Source organism: Cervus canadensis, chromosome 20 (genome assembly GCF_019320065.1).
Source record: "Cervus canadensis isolate Bull #8, Minnesota chromosome 20, ASM1932006v1, whole genome shotgun sequence".
NCBI lineage: Eukaryota > Metazoa > Chordata > Mammalia > Artiodactyla > Cervidae > Cervus > Cervus canadensis.
In genome coordinates this window covers 59,683,648-59,705,025 of record NC_057405.1, presented here as the reverse complement: position 1 = coordinate 59,705,025, position 21,378 = coordinate 59,683,648, and the positions used below count along the sequence as shown (strand labels likewise).

The 21,378-nt window shown below is 42.0% G+C and overlaps 1 protein-coding gene and 1 long non-coding RNA gene across 4 annotated transcripts in view; one reads left to right on the top strand and one right to left on the bottom strand.

Annotated features, from left to right (window-relative positions):
* The window catches only part of LOC122422917, a 41,986-nt gene that overhangs the window by 4,713 nt on the left and 15,895 nt on the right, over nt 1-21,378 (bottom strand). Inside the window, exon 1 of one of the 2 annotated variants that reach the window (XR_006264012.1) lies at nt 12,770-13,009. The exons of the other annotated variant lie outside the window; for it this stretch is intronic. This is a non-coding gene — a long non-coding RNA (uncharacterized LOC122422917). Of the gene's footprint in view, nt 1-12,769; nt 13,010-21,378 lie in introns of those variants that run through there. 2 annotated transcript variants of the gene reach the window in all.
* The window catches only part of TRAF3IP2 (TRAF3 interacting protein 2), a 43,794-nt gene that overhangs the window by 15,452 nt on the left and 6,964 nt on the right, over nt 1-21,378 (top strand). Inside the window, exons 3-6 of one of the 2 annotated variants that reach the window (XM_043439694.1) lie at nt 10,049-10,235; nt 13,787-13,965; nt 16,178-16,266; nt 20,430-20,498. In XM_043439694.1, coding sequence (XP_043295629.1) covers nt 10,049-10,235; nt 13,787-13,965; nt 16,178-16,266; nt 20,430-20,498 — 524 coding nt within the window. Of the gene's footprint in view, nt 1-10,048; nt 10,242-13,786; nt 13,966-16,177; nt 16,267-20,429; nt 20,499-21,378 lie in introns of both variants that reach the window. The other variant, XM_043439693.1, reaches the window with a different exon arrangement.

Sequence of the window (21,378 nt, the reverse complement as noted above, 5' to 3'; positions counted from 1 at the left end):
CTAGCTTTAAAATAAATTATGGAAATAATCACGAATCCTATAATCAGTCATAATTTATTTATTTGTATATGTACATTTAATATAAAGCTTCCTAAAGCAAATTCAGCAACCGGGTCATTCATAGTTTAAAAAAAGAAAATGTGAGGTAAAGAAATTTAGCTTAGATGATGCCTGAACGAAAACAGGGAAGAATGAATGTGAGTTAAGAGTGAGGCTAAGAGATGAGGCAGCAGCAGGGCTTTGGGAGAAAGAGCCCCTGAGATCTACAACTGGGACTCTGGTGTTGGTGTTGGCTGTTGGGTGGTCAACTGACTGTGAAGCAAGGATACCACTCCGAGTGTCCAGGAGCAGGGTGAGTGTGCTGGTGAAGTTCCTTAAGCATAAATCACTGAACCTTGGCAGGGTCAGGATTTACATTTCTTTCTCAATGATTTTTAGGTTAAAAAGGAATCCCACAATACTTTTTTTTTTTAAGATTCTACTCTGCATTTAAAGATAATTTTTCTGATCATAATAATAATATTTGTTCACTTTCAAAACTCAAATATGCCCAAAAGTCTAATTCATGTTTCTATCACCCAAATATAATTCCTTATTGGGGTTTGACATATGTACTGTTTTTTTTGCATGTATATATTTAACATGATATTAAAAAACTTCAGTATAATTTTCTAGCATTGTTTCAAAATGTTGCATAGTATTTCGTCAGATGGATCTATCAAGTTGTTTTTAAGCTGTTTTCCGTTGTTGGATATTTTAGTTTCCCGTTTCTGATCCAATAAGCAATGATATGATACATCACGTACCTACGTTCTTATCTGCAAAGCTGGTTAATTCCTTAGATTAATGTGTGGAAGTACTAATACTTCATCAAGGGCTTTGTGATACTAAGTCCCAAGCCTTAAACCACTAACAAGAGAAAGCCTCATTGTAATAGACAGAGAAAGCGTGGACTATTATCATTTGGGGGTCCCAGGAAGATCTTCCCACTTGAAGATATTTTTCCTGTTGAACCCTGAAATGTCATCACTAGCAATCTAGTCCTTGGAGGTAAGCATTGCCCTCCCTGGGCAGGCTCTGTTAAAATGCAAACGCTCCCACTGGGAACACTCTGAGTCTTTAACACCTGCTTTCTTTATTCAGATTGCCTCCCCTTGTGCTCCGCATTATTTCCTTCTATTGACTTGGGGAGGAAGGAGGGGGCCCTAGGATCCTGGGAGTGAAGACAAGTGATGAAAGGCAGAGAGGAGAAAACTGGGACAGGAGAGGGACTAGTTCACGGAAGGTGTATAAACAGCCGATAAGTGTATGAAACCAAGCTTCACATTACTGAATTTAAGAAATGCAAAAATTTTAAATATATATTTTTCCTAATCAGATACACAAAAATAAAAAGCCTAGGACAATATCTAGTGTTAGTGGGGTTATGGGAAAATGAACATTCCCATCTACTCTTGTTTTGTTTTTTTTTATATTTTGTGATTTTATCTATTTTTGGCTGTGCTGAGTCTTCGTTGCTGTGCTAGGGCTTTTCTCTAGTTGCAGTAAGCAGGGGCTACTCTATAGTTGCCGTGCACGGGCTTCTCGTTGCAGTGGCTTCTCTTGCTGTGGAGCACAGTTTCTAGGGCACTCAGGCTTCAGGAGTTGCAGCTCCCAGACTCTAGAGTACAGGCTCAATAGTCGTGGCACACAGGCTTCGTTGCTCTGCGGCATGTGGGATCTTCCCAGATCTGGGATCGAACCCGTGTCTCCTGCATTAGCAGGCAGATTCTTTACTGAGCCACCAGGGAAGCCCCCATCTATTCTTGATAGGAGTATAAATTGGTATAGTCTTCCAGGATGCAGTTTCACTATCAAAATTTTAAACGTGTCCTATTTGGTCCGGCCTCTCACTTGTAAGAATCTATTCTATAGACACATTCAATTAGCATGTAAAAATACATGAATAAGGGCTTTTATTAAAGCATTGTTGCATTAGAGTAAGAATAAAAAATCTAAAATGCCTATCAATAAGGGGGAAATTATTGTCAATAATTATAAATAACTATCAAATTATGTTATAAAGGATATAAATTATTGTAAATAAGTTGTGATTTATTTATACAATAGATTATTAGGCCCCTGTTACTACACTCTGACATAAAAAAGATTAAAGGAGAAGCATGCTATGTGGATCCCATACATGCTATTTTTTAAACTATATACGTTTAAAAACATTAAAAAGACTGGAAGATGGCCACCACCATTAACAGTGATCGTGAGGGGGAGGGGAATAAGAAATTAGGAGAGACAGGGAGATTTTTCTTCTAACTCTCTATACTTTTGTTAAATTTGTTATAGCAAACAGGCGTTACTTTTATAATGTAAAAAATAAATAAAAGTTAAAAAGAAAAAAGTAAAAGGAAATGAGAACATGTGGGCTCACCCTAAATCACCCCGCATGTGCCTTGGCCCTGGCCTCCAGGGGCCTCTCATTACAGGGAAGAGGGTCAGGGTTGGGCTGGTTTTGTCTGGGAAAACCAGTGCTTATATTTTGTCCTCAGAGCACTGCAAACTCAGAATATTTCTGAAGCCTCCTATAACAATGGCTCCCGAGAAGGTTGCTATGAGGATTAAATGAGATAATGTATTAAAGACACCAGGAAAGTGGCTAGCTTGTAGTAAGCTCTCAATAACTAGCAGCTCTTCACTATTATTGCTATTATTTAAATAGATCCTGCAGCCCAGCCCTGTAAAGTACCCCTCTACTTCTAGATCCCCCTCGCTGGCACAGATTTTAAGCATTCAAAGCAGGTGTACAAATGCTTAGTTTCGTGTCAGGACTATCACTGCACTTAATTACCAACAAAACCGCTTCAAAAGAGCTGTTCACCTAAGCGATGCTCTTGCAGTTGGAAACCATGGCTACATGATTCTACGTGGCTTTAGAAGAGCATTACTTCCTCATCTGTTAGTGAAAATATAAAGAAATGCTCATCATGCAAATGGCACAGCTTAGCCCCTGCAAGTTAAAGCACAAATGGTTACTAGTCACTCCTTTCATGTAAAAAAAAAAAAAAAATCAAAGCAGGTGAAACAAAAAGTGGAAAAGTCTATTTCTTTCCTTCCCCATCATCCCCCAGAGAAGTCAGCCTCTTCCTGCCTCAAAATCCTTCCTCTGAAGGTCACCAGAATGGAGATCATGGCTCTGCAATCAAATGAAACCCTTGACACAAATAAATTGGAAAAAAAAAAAAAAAAGAATGTATTAAATCTAAAGTGCTCTTATCTTACTGTAAAATTTTTGCTTTCTATACCAAAGAGACTGAATAAAATAAACCCATGGACACATGCCCACTATTGCTCATATAGACCCCCAAACATAATTATTTGTGTGCTAAAATGCATGTACAGTTAAAAGTAAGGCAAAAACAAAGCAGATGGAAGAGATGATAAAGAAAGGCAGTCCCTTTCAGGAACTACAGCTGTTTACAGCTGGGGGAGTTCCTGTAACAGTTTATGTTGGCCACCTTGTCTTCCTGGCTAAACTGATTGTGTTATATCATCATTTTTTTTTTTTTTTGACAACTTGAAAACCACATTTTACTTTCTCCCTCATAAATTCTTTTAATATCATTCTTAATAAGAAAAATGTTGAATGTTTTGACTGATAAGTGGAAAACCTTGTTTAGGATTTGGTTTACAAATTCCAAGTGGTCAAAGCCCAGTAACACGAAGACCATGGGTAACCCACGCCAAGAGGATCATAAGATTGACGAGCAACATACAGTTCTGGGCACCCACGCATGATTGTGCAAGATTTGTATTTTTGTTCTATGATGAACGCTGCGTCAGAATCTAGGAGTTACTCTGCTAACAAATCACTTGTCTATCACATCCCCCACCACCTTCTAGTCTCTGTCTTCTACAGAATACAATCTCTTGATGGAATTTTAGGCATAGAGCACAAGTCTCTGGGGGAGATATTTTGGGGAGCTGTTCTTAAGTCTACCGTGTAGGTGGCTGCTGGCTTGCATGTCTCCTACTCATACAATAACGAGTGTGGGTTTATGTTTCAAAACAGACATCCACAGACAAACAGATTTTCTCTTTCTCTCCTGATTTATTTTGAGCAGCTCAGGAGAACTATAGCCTATTTATCTCTATTCATTGCATGCTTAGCCATAGAAGTTCAGTAATATTTGTTGAATGAATAAAAAGAAATCTGTTCCCTACTTCCTAGAAAAAGAAGTGATTCCCTAATTATGAGTAGAGGCTTTGTGATCTCAAGCCTTTGAAAGGCCATCTCTTTACTTGTCTTATGGGAGGGCAGAGGAAAGAAAGGAGGTCACTGGGATTTAGAAACAGACCTGCTCATTTGTTCATCAACTTAGCCAAATATTTGCCCAGTTCTATGCTAGGCACTGGGTGTACAGTAGTGAATACAACATCCTGTCTTTGTGGAGTTCATAGTCTACTGGAGATAAGTCTACTGATAAGTAGAAATCAGCAAACAAAATAACAAAGAGTACATGTTATAAACAAAATAGCCAGGTGTTAGAGCAAGCATTAATAGCATGGTGAGAGGAGGCCTCTTTGAGGAGGACACATTTGAGCTGAAGGATGAGAAGGTCCAGGAAGCAAGGACTTTAGTATTGTTAATGTACTGAAAGCAGGTGAGTGGAGATAGAACAGAGTGAGCAGTGAGAGAATGATATGCTAGGAAATGAAGGAGGCAAGGACTGTGATATGGAATTTGGATTTTTTTACTCAGTTTAACTTCATCTTCAGGAAAGCAAAAAATTGAACTCTATAATTCAGTTCCCCTGAATAAGGAACTTAGAACAGTACTTGGCATGTAACAAGTACTCAGTAAATATTAGCCATTATTATACATACCATACCCAACTAAACTAGCAAGCCTTGGTCAAAATAGTAGAAGGAAACTATCAAAACTTGAGCAATGGAAAGACGTTCTTTTACCTGAAAATGTAGATTTTATTTCGCAACTTCTTCACACAACCAGCCAAGTTCCAGTGGAACCAGTCAAGTTCCACTTAAAAAGGAAATCTTATTTTTGATTGACCCTCTGATAGTCAATATTCCTTTGTTTTAAACAATCAAAAGACAGCATAGAGAACTATTTTATCAGTACCCTAATTCTAAAATTGAAGTGGATCATTTTCATCTGCTCACATAAACCATTGTAAGTTTTTATCACAGGTGGCCATTTCAGAAACAAGAGTTACAGCTAATCAAACACTTAGTCCTCATGCCTTAGTGATTTTAATGATATGATTTGTTGCTATGAGACAAAAACATGTTGTGCGAGAAATAATCTGTTCGAAATCATATGACCTTGCTTCAAAGGCTTTTGATTAACACCACTAACATACACTTTTTGGAAAAGAAACAAACCCTATGATTAGAGCTTGGTAGTCCTTTTAAAGCAAATAAAACCTTATTAACCATTTATTAATAGATATGGGAAGCAAGAATGGCTCTAAGCATTAAAAACTTTCAAGGCCACTAGCAAATTTGCTCCTCTCTCACCTTTTCTTTCTTCTTCCTGCCTCCAAAGGAGACCCTGAAAAATACCCCAGATGGATAGCAGATGAGAAATAGATTGCCTAGAAGACCCAAGACCTAGCAGGCAGATTGTGCCATCCTACATGGCTTTGCTTGTGCGTATGTGTGAAGTTGACTTTGTAACTCTTCAGTCTTCATTCATAGATTGAGCATCCCCCAGGTACTGGCACTGTGCTTTGAGATGTGGAGGCAAACAGACACAGTGCATGCTTTTACAAAGCTTAGAGTCAAGTAGGAAGTAGGCAAGGCAGGCAAGAAGTTGACAAGTAGGAGTCATGCTTACTTACACAAACATGAAGAGTGCTAGGAAGAAAGTACAGTGGTGAGATGGGATAAGTAACTGGTGAACAGATGATATCTGAGCTGAGCCCTGAATGTCAAGAAGTTGATCTGTAAAGCTACAGGACAAAACACTCTGAGCGGAGAGGATGGCAGACTCAGGCTTCCAGAGGTGGGGACTAGCTTGGCGTTCAAGATGAACAAAGACAGCCCGGGTAGCTGGGGCTTGCTGAACTTTTGAGAGTGTAGTAGGAGATAAAATCAAGAATGGCAGGGACCCCATTCATGCAAGGTGGATTTTAAATGCAATAGGAAATCTCTGGAGGGCTCTATCTATAGCTAGCTTTGTAAAGGATCTATCCATACAAGACTCACCTAAAAACATGGCTAGCCCTTGCCTAATGACCTGATGGCAATGGCACTTTTTGCCCTGTTCTAACTGGGGAAGGGCCCTTCGTGGTGGCTCAGTGGTAAAGAATCTGCCTGCCAATGCAGGAGACATGGGTTCAATCCCTGGGTCAGGAAGATCCCCTGAAGAAGAGAATGGCAACCCACTGCAGTATTCTTGTCTGAGGAGTCCTGTGGACAGAGGAGCCTGAAGGGCCATAGTCCATGGGGTCTCAAAGAGTCACACAAGACTTAGTGAGTGAACAACAACAACTGAGGAAAAGAGCAGCAGGAGAGACCAGTCCTATAGTCCCGAAACTCCAGCTGGTGAGGTGGACCCCTTGGAACTTATCTGACCTGACCCAGGATGGCCATAAGAACAAAACCTTGTTTTATATTGTTCTAGATCATAGGGGTCTCTGTGGTTCTGTCTCCCCATTCTTAGCGATGCCATCCAAGCCCTGGTCTTTGTCAGCCAGGGGGTAGGCCCAGGCAGATCCTTTTAGCCCCTTCCCCTTCCTTAAGCCCCAGATATCATGACCAGGCCTAACCAACAGCAGGGCAAGGGTCACAGTCAGGGTCACAAGACAAGCTGTGTTCAGAGGGATGTGGTCAGTTTTGCCAGAGGAAGCATGACCTGGTGTCATGGGTCAAAGCAGACAATAGACCGAACCCAGGGAATCTGACCTGGGTTCAGAAAGACTGGCTGGGGCACATTTGCAGAGTCACTCAGTCAAGTTTCCTGAGCGCACATAGTGGGGACCCGCTAGTGGCCACACTAATGAACACACATATTATTGGTCTTCTGTACTTCAGGCCATATTCCTCTAGCTGGTTCTTGACTACTTAGCAAACCAAGAATAAAAATCTTAACCACATTCTCACCCTCCACATCCTGGTGCTGCCGACTTGCTTTTTCTGTTATTTCTTGCTTCCTTGCAAGTTTTGTTTCACCCTACTTCCCTGCAAGTATCCTACCTACACAACAGGCAAATTGGTTACTACTTTTATAATCAGAAGAAGAATAAAGACCAGTAAAGATCTTTTGAAGATCAAGGTTCCTTCTTGCCCAACTAGCTGTGCCTGCTTGATCATCCAAGTTCTTACTTGGGCAGAGGTGGCAATGCTTGGATCCCCAGGACATGCTCGGGGGGCGATCCACATGGCTCTTTTTGCGGGGTTTTACGTGCCTCTCTCCAGTCCTTCTACAGGCTGAGCTCACCCCAATGTGCATCCCAGCCTCTCAGACTTCCCACACTCGATCCCCGTTGGATCTGGACAGTTCCCTCAGAACCTTCCTCTCCCACCCTTCCTGGGTTCCTTGCATCCCTCCTCTGGCCCTCACTTCTCTTCTCTCACCGGCTCAGGCTGGTTGCCTTTAATCCTTTGGGACTCTGTAACTCCTGGGCCTGGCTGGGGCTAACTTTCTCCCAGGTAAGAAATTCATATAAGTTAATATGAGGGCTGGCTTTGCTCTAAGACCTGCCCTCTTCTAACTGCCTGGCCCCAAGTGCACATGGCCTTTAGCAAGAGAGGGCTGAGACAGTTGTGAGATGTTGCCAACTGCTTGGCTACTTCCCAGGGAAAAGAGCCAAGTTTTCATTCATTTACTTCTTCCTAAGAGGGACTGAAAAAGCTGACTTTAAACTCAACACTCAAAAAACAAGGATCATGGCATCTATCCCCATAACTTTGTGGCAAATAGAAGGGGGAAAAGTGGAAGCAGTGACATATTTTTTTTCCCTTGGGCTCCAAAATCATTGAAGTTGGTCACTATAGTCATGAATTTAAAAGACACTGCTCCTTGGAAGGAAAGTTATGACAAACCTAGACAGCACATTAAAAAGCAGAAACATCACTTTGCTAACCAAGGTCCATCTAGTCAAAGCTATGGTTTTTTCCAGAAGTCCTATACCAATGTGAGAGTTGGACCACAAAGAAGGCTGAGTGCCGAAGAATTGATGCTTTCAATCTGTGGTGCTGGAGGAGACTCTTGAGGGTCCCTTATATGCAGAGTACATCATGAGAAATGCTGGGCTGGGTGAAGCACAAGCTGGAATCAAGATTGCTGGGAGGAATATAAAAAACCTCAGATATGCAGATGACACCACCCTTATGGCAGAAAGTGAAGAAATAAAGAACCTCTTGATGAAAGTGAAAGAGGAGTGAAAAAGTTGGCTTAAAGCTCAACTTTCAGAAAGCTAAGATCATGGCATCCAGTCCCATCACTTCATGGGAAATAGATGGGGAAACAGTGGCTGACTTTATTTTGGGGGGCTCCAAAATCACTGCAGATGGTGATTGCAGCCATGAAATTAAAAGGTGCTTTACTCCTTGGAAGGAAAGTTATGACCAACCTAGATAGCATATTAAAAAGCAGAGACATTACTTTGCCAACAAAGGTCTGTCTAGTCAAGGCTATGGTTTTTCCAGTAGTCATGTATGGATGTGAGAGTTGGACTATAAAGAGGGCTGAGCACAGAAGAATTGATGCTTTTGAACTATGGTGTTGGAGAAGACTCTTGAGAGTCTCTTGGACTGCAAGGAGATCAAACCAGTCCATCCTAAGGGAAATCAGTCCTGGGTATTCACTGGCAGGACTGATGTTGAAGCTGAAACTCCAATACTTTGGCCACCTGATGCGAAGAGCTGATTCATTTGAAAAGACCCTGATGTTGGGAAAGATAGAAGGCAGGAGGAGAAGGGGACGACAGAGGATGAGATGGTTAGATGGCATCACCAACTCAATGGACATAAGTTTGGGTAAACTTTGGGAGTTGGTGATTGGCAGGGTGGCCTGGCATGCTGCAGTTCATGGGATCACAAAGAGTCGGACATGATTGAGCAACTGAACTGAACTGGACAGCAAGGAGATCAAACCAGTCAATCCTAAAGGAAATCAATCCTGAATATTCATTGGAAGCACTGATACTGAAGTTGAAGTTCCAATACTTTGGCCACCTGATGCGAAGAGCTGACTCATTGGAAAAGACTCTGATGCTGGGAAAGATTGAAGGAGAAAGGAGAAGGGGGCGGCAGAGAATGAGATGGTTAGATATCACCACCAACTCAATGGGCATGAATCTGAACAAACTCTGGGAGATAGTAGAGGACAGAGAAGCCTGGCATGCTACAGTCCATGAGGTCACAAAGAGTCAGACACAACTTAACAACTGAACAGCAGCAAAGAGGGACTGGTGTGTGTGTGGGGGTGGGGGGTGGGGGAATGTCCAGGGAAGGAAATGAGCAAGTAGTGATTCTGTAGCTATCATGAGGATAATTTCTCCTAGCCTTGGGTTTTAAAACTTGGGGAATTATGGTAGGAATAGTGGTGATCTGGACCCCTTGAAATGTATGTGACCTGACCCAGGAAGGCTATAACAGCAAAACCTGGTGATATAGCTCATCCTAGACCAAAGTGTTCTCTGTGGTCCTACCTTCCCATTCTCAAAGATGCCCTCCAAATCCTGGTCTTTATCATCTGTGGGGCTGGAATCAGCTCAGTTTGGATTATTTTAAGCATCTTATTTAAACAGGGGCCTATGTGGAGCTCTGTGTTCCCAATTTAAAACATTAAACTCATGATTTCACAGATGTTCTTGTTTAGGAAAACAATAAAGACAATGACTCAGTTTAATGAAAACTATCAAGTAAATAATAGTGCAGAAATGTGGCAAACATCTCGGAGGTGGTAAATGATATATGGAACCCTCAGTTGGTATAAAAACAAAAATTTGCACTAAGCTTACCTCTCCTTTCATGCAAAGGAGCCACAGTCAGTCTTCCCTGTTTTCTTTGCTGTCTTCACCTATAGATGGCCATGACTACCCTCGAGCGGCCTACCAGCAAGTGATCCAGCCAGCTCTACCTGGGCAGGCCCCACCTGGAGCCCATGCGAGAGGCCTGCACCCTGTGCAGAAGGTCATCCTGAGTTTTCCCAGCCCCTGGGACCAAGAAGAGAGGCCTCCACAGAGAAACTACTCTCCCCCAGGTCTCCCCAGGTATCAGTAAGTACAACTGATGGGGCCAAATTTCAGACAGTTTTAATACGAAGAAGATTGACGCCAATGCAATCAATATGTATCAGAACTCTATTCCTTTGCCACGCAGGCTGGTGACCAAGTCACACAGTTGAACACTCCACATAGACTTTTCAGGTCAGGAGGAAACGGAAGCTGTGTGATAAGGATCTGTTCACCAGACACATGAAGCCACTGATGACTAGTCAAAATGCCCTTGAAGGAAAGGCTCTTAAGATGCTAAGTCACACCTGCTTTTACTTCCAGATCTCTTGGCCTTATGGACAAGAAATAGGTTTTCATTTTCACTATGACTGACTTCCAAGGCTACAGTTCTTTTTTGTATACCTAGTCTCTACACCTGTTTAAGTCTATTTCTTACTTTGAAATTTTAAATTCAATTGGTTCTCAATAGAAATTTAAAACAACTGTTATTTTGTAATAAAAGCATTCACTCATGTTTAACACCATTATTAGGTCTTCCCAATATTTCTTCCAGTAAAATCATTTTGGCTTTTCTTGACTTTTATTGTCTAATCTTTTAATCACATTTCTCTTCATTGTTCTTTTTTGACTTCTCAAGTTTTTGTGTTTTTTTTTCTCTTCATTTATAGATCTAAAATATACAGGGAAACCTCATGTAAATGGAGCTTCCTAATTTATGACAAAATTGGAAAGAGAGTAGATAAAACGTTTGCTCTTGCTCAAGCACAACTTTTATCTATCACTCAAAGTAAATCTATATTCCATTTTGAGAATGGAATGAGATATGAACCTCTTATTGAAGCAATTTTTTTTTCAGAAATGGAGAAATAGGTAATCAGCTCAAAAAGTGTATTGAAAAAAAGCCTACTCTATTTACAATGGCAAATAAGGTGCTTTTCCTCTTCACTCAAAAGCCAACAACCCTCAGATTTCCTTTGCAGACCGATGCCTTATTTTTTTTTTTACAGACAAAATTGCATGGAATTTAAGTAATGGAAATATGTAATGATTTTATAGTCAGATCGGCACTCTTGTAGAAAGCAATCTAAAATTCTCAGAAAACAAAATTTAAGCATCTCTATGTGTAGTGTTGAATAGGAGAGGCAATAGTAATTTTTAAAATAAGCTTTTATTTTGAAATGATTTGGGATTTATTTATTGTAAATAGTACAGAGCAATTGCTTTTGTAACATCAATTAATGCCTGCTATGGTCTCTGAGGATTTATCATTTTAAGATAATGAAAAGTAAGTTTAGGTAATGAGATTAATTCCCTTCTTACTGGTCTTTGGAAGGAGAACCTTGATACAGAAAGATTACTCTGTCATTACTCTCCATGATATTGTTTTTATATGAAAGGTTTTTTTTAATAGTATCAAGGCCTTAAGATTTCTTTGTCAAATGAGCATGCATGCATGAAGTCGCTTCAGTCGTGTCTGACTCTTTGTGACCCTATGGACTAAAGCCCTCCAGGCTCCTCTGTCCATGGGATTCTCCAGGAAATAATACTGGAGTGGGTTACCATGCCCTTCTCCAAAGAAGAGCATGTTACCATGCTCTTCCCAACCTAGGAATCAACCCGTGTCTCTTAGGTCTCCTGCTTTGGCAGGCACGTTCTTTACCACTAGCACCACCTGGGAAGCTTTGTCAAATGAGCAATCATCTTTTGTAAACAACTAAGTAACTTTGGGTACAAAGGCACTTAATGCAAAAAAAATATGGAATTGGATTACCATTAGATGAAAGCATATTGTGTAGAAATTTTTTACTATATTAATATAAAATAAAAATAACTTCCTCAAACACCACAATAAGAAATATATTAATAGCATAGTTGAGATTTTGTATAATTTTAAATCTTGTTACATAGGACTTTCAGAATTTTTTGATTACTCTTTTGGATAAAAATATGAAAGCATAAACAATAACCCACTAAAACTAGGCATATACACATAGATATTACATTCAAAACTTTTTTAAAATTTATAATATAAAACAATTGCAAACACATAACAAGTAACATTCCTGTTCCTGCTACCTAGATTTTTAAAAAATGTTAACAATGTCACATTTACTTCATATTTTTTTGAAGAAATAAAATATTATAGACACAGTTTTAGTCCCCCCAGCAGTTAGAATTCAGTTACAGAAAACAGAAACAATGCTAGCTATTGTAAACAGAAGGGATTTAATATAAGGAATTGGGTGCTTATGAAATTGGAGGTTGGAGGTTTTAGGTTGGGCTTCCAGGAATGGTCCCAGGACAACATCACAGAACAGGGGACCAGAGGGCTTGCTTCCTTTGGCCTGGTCAGAGAGGCAGAGGGCCAGAAAGCCACCACAGGGCTCTTCATTCTAGGCCAGGCTGCCAGCACCATCCAGAATCAGGACGCTGCCACTGCAGCTATTGGAAACATTCCCTGCCTACAAGATCTGCTCTGGCAAAATACTGATGCCCATGGCTTCCCTTGACACTGTGAAGCTGTAATGGAACACTGGGAGGCCTCCTCAGCACCCCGCGACAGCACTTACCAACAGAAACCACACAAGTGGCAGAAGCATGGCCTGCATGCCCTTCTACCTTCCAAATCTCACACGAGTGCATCTGACCGTTCTTCTCAGCAGACTGTTCAAAGGAATACTGGTGACCAAAATGATAATAAAGACGCCATATGATATTATGGTAGAAATGTCTTTAGTAGGTCTTCAAAATTGGATTTTCATTTGTGAAATATTAGCAGCATGGATACTTTTTTTTTTTTTTTTTTGGCTGTGCCATGCAGCATGTGGAATTTTGGCTCCTGGACCAGGGATCAAATCTTCGCCCCCTAGAGTGGAAGCAAGGAGTCTTAATCACTGGGCCAGCAAAGAGACCCCACAACATAGATACTTTTAAACCTACATGGTCTTTTCTATCTTTTAATACATAAGTAAATGTTATCTGTTGTTGCTGTGTTAGTTGTGACTCTTTACGACCCCATGGACTGTAGCCCACCAGGCTCCTCTGTCCATGGAATTCTCCAGGCAAGATTATTGGAGTGGGTAGCCATTCCCTTCTCCAGGGGATCTTCCGGACCCAGAGAGTGAACCCGTACCTCCTGCATTGCAAGCAAATTCTTTACTGTTTGAGCCACCAAGGGAGCCCAAATGTTATCTATTACGAACTTAAAGTTCTGTCTTTAATGCCTAAACATCAAACCTTCTATGTCACCCATTATATTACTTGGTTTTGTTGGTGGTCTTGTCTGACCTGAACATAAGAATTATCTTCCCCATTATACAGTCCTTAAATTCAGAAATCAAATCCTGCTTCCCTCTTTGACCCCAAGCACAGGCCTTTACAAGTGCCAGCTGGCTGAACTGCTTATTGACAAAAACTCTGCGGAAAAAAAAAAAAAACCCAGACCTTTGTCCTTCTGGCTCAGAAAACAAATGGAGGCAGAAGAAAGATAGCTCACTGGTATTACCCACAGTCATTAAAAGCTTTCTGTCCCTCTAGGTTTGCCTTTATGCAACATGAATATTTACTGTGAATGTATTCCTTTCCAGGGACCAGCTGTATAACCCGCCACCTAATCGAGGTGGAGCTCCTGAGGGGTCCTTGGAGTGTCCTGCCGAGTTGAGGCCACAGGATCCCCAGGCTCCTTCGCCAGCTGCTGTCCCTAGACCCCCGAGTCACCCTCCAGCCAGAGGAACTCTGAAAACAAGCAATTTGCCAGAAGAATTGCGTAAGTTGTTTGCAATGTTGTTTTTTTCCTTCTTCTTGGTCACGTCTTACACTTTGAGAGTACTTGATGAGTCTTCATCTATAATCTTGGATATTTCTCACATACTACACAGTGAAATGAAATGTCCTTTTTTGCTTTTTGTTTAAAACTCACCAGGATTTTGTGTGAGTGTTTGTAGTGATTCTGATACTACCTGCAATACTCCCAAAGTGCTTACCAGTAGATTTTCTACAACTGTACTCCAACAACAAATAACCCCCATGCTTTCTCCCTCTTCTAAACGATTCTCTTGAGTGGATTTGTCCCTGGATAAATTGATTGGATGTCCATGTGGTATTGGCCAGGGACCTAGTGTCTCACCATAAATTAGCAGCAGCCTTCAAGAACAAGGTCATTTCCTGTAGGAATGAGCAATCGTGTTTGGAAAAACCAGTCTCACATTCTCCATACTTCTGACAACCAAATGCAAACTAAGCCTTTTATTTAAAGAAATATTTGACTAAGTGTCAGGTGATGATGCTTTTTCCACATTTTGCAGCCAGAACCAGATATGTTGAAATATCACCAAAATGTTCTCATATGAAGGTCAGTCGGGACAGTAAGTTCCAGAAATCTTAAGAAAACAGTCACCACTTGTGAAATTGTTATATTCTGTTGTGCTTGCCGTAATTCTGATAAGCCCTTCCCAAATCTAGGCACTGCTTTGAACTAAACTTAAAATTAAGCCCTTTGCATGTGTTAATTCCAACTGGGGAATCAATGTTCTTTAGTCATTTAAGGCTCTGAAAGATTTCTATGACAATTGTTTTTTATTAAAAAAATTTTGTTTTAATCTTAAAATCTTAGACATTTAAATTTTGAGCATTTCTGGAGAATGGATAATGTTGGGATATAGTCTGGATATCAGTGTATAGAGCATATTAATTTTACCATAACCTATAAAGGGAGTCCTAAAATTCTTACAGAGGGATTGGTTGAATATTATATGTTGAGAAGAAAATGTATTGCGTGCCATCAATATGCCTGGCTGGTTAAATGAGTCAATATGACATCGAACATCCTCTCATTTGAGAGATGTGCTTTAAAAATAAGAGCCTAGGTCCCCTGGAGGAGGGAATGGCTACTCACTCCAGTATTCTTACCTGGGGAATTCCATGGGTACAGGAGCCTGGTGTGCTACAGTCCATGGGGTCGCAAAGAGTTGGACACGACTGAGCGACTAACACTTTCATTTCTTTTTGTTGTTGTTTTTGCGGCTGACACTTTCAAGCGTAGTAAGTGGGTCCTCTCCAACCCTGCCCCCGCTGTCTTCTCCACCCTCTGCCCCAGAGCTTCCTGAGATGTAGCCAGTTGATTTCAGACTAAATGCCAACAGAGAGAAATTATTCATCTACTACGTTAACACGCTAGCCAGATAATTTACCCAAGATGTTAGCCTGGGAGAACACTGATTCTCATCCTGACTGGGTTAAGCTTGTGGGCGCAATGCCATCTGCTGCTCTAGACTGACTCACGGATGAGTAAGGGAGTCAGTGATGCTGGACTGCCCAGAGGCAGGGTCTCTGCTTCAAGCTACTGGAGTTCTTGATAACATTTCTGATCTGAGCTGCCCTGTAGTCTACTCCAACTTCCTGGACAGTCCCCGACCAATAAGTAGTGAGGGGAAGGAGGCGGTGGAGAACCACTTTCTCCCTCCCCTCACTTGTTCTCATCAAGTTCAGGGCAGCAGAGAGCATCACATCATGAGATCAAAAGAGGACACGGCTGGGTGGCCTCTTAGCAGGGCTCAACTTCCAGGCCTGCTGTGAGAGTATTTTCTTGGGCACAGTGCCAAGTGTGTCTCATATACCCCGGGTGGCCTGATCTTAAGGCCCCGCAGGTTCTGGATGATGGATTTTTTTTGTTGTTAATGTATTATGTGGTTTTTCAGAAGACCTCCTCTGCTTGTCTCAACCTGCCAGCGCTCTCTCTGATGCACCCTGGGCAGTCTGCACATCCTGGGACAGACCCCCTGCCCCTCTGGGCCTGCAGATCTATGTCTTGAGGACAGTAATTCACCCTGATCAGCCATAAGCCCTTAGACTGCCCCCTCATTCTGGGGAGTCCCTTCATTGTTCTAGAAGGCCGAAAGATACTGCATACAATTTGCAAGTGTTGTTTAGAGTGGCATGATTTGTCTAGTTTCTAATAACTGACAAAAATCTCTCTTTAGGGAAAGTCTTTATCACTTATTCTATGGACACAGCCATGGAGGTGGTGAAATTTGTGAACTTTTTGTTGGTAAATGGCTTCCAAACCGCGGTAAGTATTTTATCCAAAGAGAAGATTGAACAATTAAAGTGAGTATAATGAAAACAAACAAACAAAAAAAAAAAACAAGAGAAACATGTAAAAAGTTGTTTTTTTTTTTTTTTTAAAAAGTTGTTGATAGCTTAAACTCTATTATTTGATTTATGTGCTCATGACCTAAATGCTTATGGATTTAGGTAATTGTTTTCTAGAATTCAAACTATCCAAACTCTCCAGCATGTTTTTCCTGCATGCCTTTTGAGTGACCCCAGGTGCCTCTGAGGACTTCCCTAGGGGCTCAGACAGTAAAGAATCTGCCTGCAATGCAGGAGACCAGGGTTCAATCCCTGGGTTGGGAGGATCCCCTGGAGGAGGGCATGGCAACTCACTCCAGTATTCTTGCCTGGAGAATCCCAGGGACAGAGGAGCCTGGTGGGCTACAGTCCATAGGGTCACACGGAGTCGGACACAACTGAAGCGACTAAGCAACAGCAAGGGCCTCTGAACAGCTAGCATGGTATTAATGCCCCCACTGTATGCAGCTGGTGATCAGCCTAAAGGAAAGCCAGGCTTTCACTGCACTTGGCACCTTTGCCCTTCCTCACCAATCATGCCTGCTTTGGTTGGGCTTCTTGTGGTGCACGAGGCTCACGAGGTCACCTGCTCATTTGACAAGATCCTGTCACTCTGCACTGGGTTGCAGGGTTTGCAGTGGAGGCCCGGCAGCCTGGGGCCCCCCCACCCCACTGGGCACAGCGGGCAGGCCACCCTTGGCTGCTGCAGCACCAACGATTCTGAAGAGGGAGCCAGGTTCTGCAATCCAGGGCCGGGTTCTCAGTTGGTCTAGGCTAGTTCGGGAAGGTGGACACCCCAGCCCTGCAGTCCACTGTGATCTTAGGCCAAGAAATTTCAGGAAGCACACACTCTTCAAGTGCCCTGCAGTGCCTTGGAAAAGCACAGCTTACACCCACGTAAGTCTTCCTTAGGATAAATAGAATACCACAGGAGGCCACTCGGAGGACTGGCTTTCCTCAAACACTGATGTCACTTCTCTTCCTTCCCCGAGGCCTCCTCTGGGTATTTAGTGACAGTGGATTTTAAGGAGTAGTGAAAAATTAAGGGAAATATCTACGAATACAAATGTTGAAGAATAAAGAAAGAATACTTAGTAACTAAATGTCCATTTTAAGGATTATTTAGCATTTTTAACAGGAGTTTTATTCAAATATTTCTTTAGTCTGTAATTACTTTCAAATGGAAGTATATGAAAATTTTTACAGATATACACTCTACACCTCAACTTCATTATTATATAGATATATGAATATATAGAGATCAACATTTCAATTTCTCGTTTCTGGGATAAGAAACACTGGGGCAACTCATATAAAATCTAATTACAGGACATAAGGCCAACATTGTAGAAAAGATCTTACTTTTAGTCCTCTCCACATAAGCATACTGATTGCCCCCGGAGAAGAGGACAGGTTTTTGTGACCTTAACAATTAGGGGCTGCCTAGGCCCAATTTAAATTTGTCCCTAAACTCTAATCCTCATCATTATGAAATGAAAAGTGAAAGGGTGAGTTGTTCAGTCATGTCGGACTCTTTGTGACCCTGTGGACTACAACCCACCAGGCTCCACTGGGAACGGAATTGTTCAGGCAAGAATACTGGAGTGGGTTGCCATTTCCTTCTCCAAGGGATCTTCCCAACCCAGGGATCAAACCCAGGTCTCCTGCAGTGCAGGCAGATTCTTCACCATCTGAGCCACCAGGGAAGTCCTTAAAGCCCATGGTAAAATCCCAGAGCCTCATCCTGGATAGCTAAGTTATTGTATCGATACATCAAGATCCCCTTAATGGATAAGAATTAATTAAATGGGTAATTTAATAAATGGATCATTTTCAGAGTTCTAGGTGAGTCTTAGGAAACCCGTAGAGAATGAGTAGTGCAATATCCCAGGACAAGCAAAAGCCAGGAGAGTCTACCACCTTGAGGCCTAAAAAGGCAAGGGAGCAGTGCCTCCTACAACCTAAAGGGGGCGCTATATTGGTTTGCCAGGTCTGCCACAGAGTACCACAGGCTAGGAAGCTTAAACTGTCCTTTATTTCCTCAGTTGTGAAGGCTCACAGTGTAAGATCAAGGTTTTGGCAGGGCTGATTTCATTCTGAAATGTCTTCCTTGTCTTGTAGAGGACCATCTTCTCCCTCTGTCTTCCCCTGGTCTTTCCTCTGGTCTTTCTTTATAGTCTCCTCTTTATAGTCATACTGCATCAGGACCCACCTACGAGACCCCTTTTACTTTAATCACCTTTTAAAAGCCCTATATCCAAATATAGTCATAGTCTGGGACACGGGAGGTTAAGACATATATTGAAACAAGAATTTGGAGGGACACAATTCAGCGCATAACAGTAGCTGGGTGGACAAGTTGGCCTGACAGAAGCTGTGTATTTTAGTAGATGTCTGGAGAGACCAGTGGAAGATCTTCAGCACATTGTTCCTTCCAGAATGTCTATCTCCATAGCAAGGAAGAATTTAGGTGCTGGGATAATAATAAGAATGACCATTTATTGAGGACTTACTTTATGCCTGGCATTATGATATGCCTTTTCCACTCTAACTCATTATAATCTTCACAAGCACCCTAAGAAGTAGGTTTATTAACCACATACTACAGATGAAAATAGTAAGACTTAGAGAACTTTGGGAACATTTTCAAAGTCTTCCAAGTGGAAAAAGAAAAGCCACGCTGCCCGTCTCTTGTCAGCCCTGACATACGTGGCTTCTCTCTCGTAAAACAGAAGTGGATAACTGATGCAATCTCGGAGAACTCAAAGCCTCTCTCAAGGTTGCCTAACGTAGTCATTGGCCACTGAACATTTTAAAGCAGGAATCATCCAAACCAAATGGAAAGCCATTCCATTTTTTATGTTCCATCAGTTTAAAAATACATATTCTGAATTCATATTCTATACTGTATGTATCTGAGTTTGGTGTAGAGCAGGATCTTGTTCCATAGGAAGCTTAGAACCCGGCTCAAGAGATAAGCCAGACATCCATGAGACATTCAGTAAATGAAAGAATGCCATAATAATGTGTTCATTGTCCAGTACCACCAGTAGTCACAGTGGGGTAGAGTCCATTAAGGGGAGGAGAAGGAAGTCAGTCTGTGGGGAGGATTCACAGAGCAGGGGGGCTTGCACTGTGCTATCACGGCGCAGGGAGCGCAAATGTGGAGAGTCGAGTAGACAGGACATGTGTGGGGAAAAGAGGTGACGCATGGAAAGCTTGCTGAATGGCTGGAACTTGACTGGCCCTAAATGGCAACATGACATTGAGGACAATTGACGTGGGAGCAGTGTGGCTGAATCCAATCACCCCTCTTCAAGGACTCTCCCCCTGCATCCCCCATCCCTGGACATAATCCGTCTGCCAATCAAGAGCACCTTGTGCAGACACACACTCCTCTCTGGCTGCAAGACAAGCCTGAGCCCAAGGAAGGTCTTGTTTGGGCTTCTGTAAAATGGAAAATAGCTGGTTTTTCTCCCCTTCAAAGACTTGATATTTAATACCAGTCTTTTCAAGGCCCAAGAGTTCTACTTTTCAACTTTCATCATAAACCTTTCCCCCACTATCTCAGTAATTGTTTTTGTGACTGTTTCTTGGATTTGCTTCAAGTTTCACACAGTCCTTTTTAAATATATAGGTTGAAACTGGATATAATACCATAATAATGACCTGGCTAATGCAAGCAAAGTACCATATTGTATCTCAGTAGTTGCATACGACACATCCATTAAAATCCTCCAGAATCATGTTTGCCTTCAAATTACAGATATATATATATACATATATATATGCATATGTTTTGTGTATATATATATTATGCATATGTTGCTGGCTTACATCCAACTTGGTGGTCTACTATGTCTCTCAAATTTTTAAAACATAATTACAAATATTAAATACTCAAATGCCTACTAATCTTGAAGTAGGAAACATTTTAAGAAAATTACATCTTGATTTTTAGACTTTCAGGCTCTTCTTTGCCAAAAAGCATCAGTGACTTTTTCAGCCTTAAATGTATACAGCCTCTTGTGCTTTCTCTTGCTTTGCCTGTAGACAGAGCTTCTCATTAAGAGCCACTTTCCACATCTTTTTTTCTTGTAGATTGACATATTTGAAGATAGAATCCGAGGCATTGATATCATTAAGTGGATGGAACGCTACCTTAGGGATGTAAGTACATTCCAAAATTCTGAGCTTGTTTGCTGGTGAGAAAGACAATTAGCTCGTGGAGTTATTTTATGAAAGAGGCACTGGCATACCCACCAAGGCCAAAGCTGACCAAGTCCCAACAAAGCTTCCCTTGTTGGCAGCCGTGCAAAGACTTGGAAAGGAAGGATGGGGTCACCCTCCTGGACATGCACAGGCAGGAAATAACTGTCGAACCAGACACAGGTGGTTGATAATAATCAGAGCAAACAATTTTTTGACCAGAATAGGAAAGGAGGAAATGAAGGCGGGGAGTAGGGAGGGAGCAGCAGAATTCAATTTAATCTGAGGCCACCACCAAGTGTTTTGCAGGATCAGACTGAAGAGGTTTCCTGGGCAGCCTCACAGGCAAGGCAGCACATCGCCCACCCCCCAACCCCAGACGCCCCCTCACAGCCTTGTGATTTGTTTTTCACTGACAGAATCTATACCGGCCACTGGGACACGTTGTGCTTTAACAAGATAGAAATTGATTGCCGCCAGCCTGTCCGCGTCAGCCAGTGGGGGACGGAGGCTGAGCTGGCTGGGGTTTTGAGGCTTTTCCTTTTGTCTGCAGCCTGATGTTCGCTTTGTGCTGAAGGGTCTGCTCCTCCCGACTGGGCTAAGCATCCGCGGCAAGCAGGGCAGTCAAGGGTGCAGTAACTGACAGCTTAGCTCCCGCTGCCGGAGGGAGGCAGAGGCTCTCTGCCACAATGCAGAGTTACTTAGTCATTCCGGTTTTCATTAGACCTTTATTAGTGATGGTTGTGGAAGATGGTGGGCAGAACCGCGTCCATTTAGGAGAGCCATTGGCTCTTGTGTTTGAAGGGAGCTGGGCAGGGAGACAGGGCGGGGGGCGGGGGGA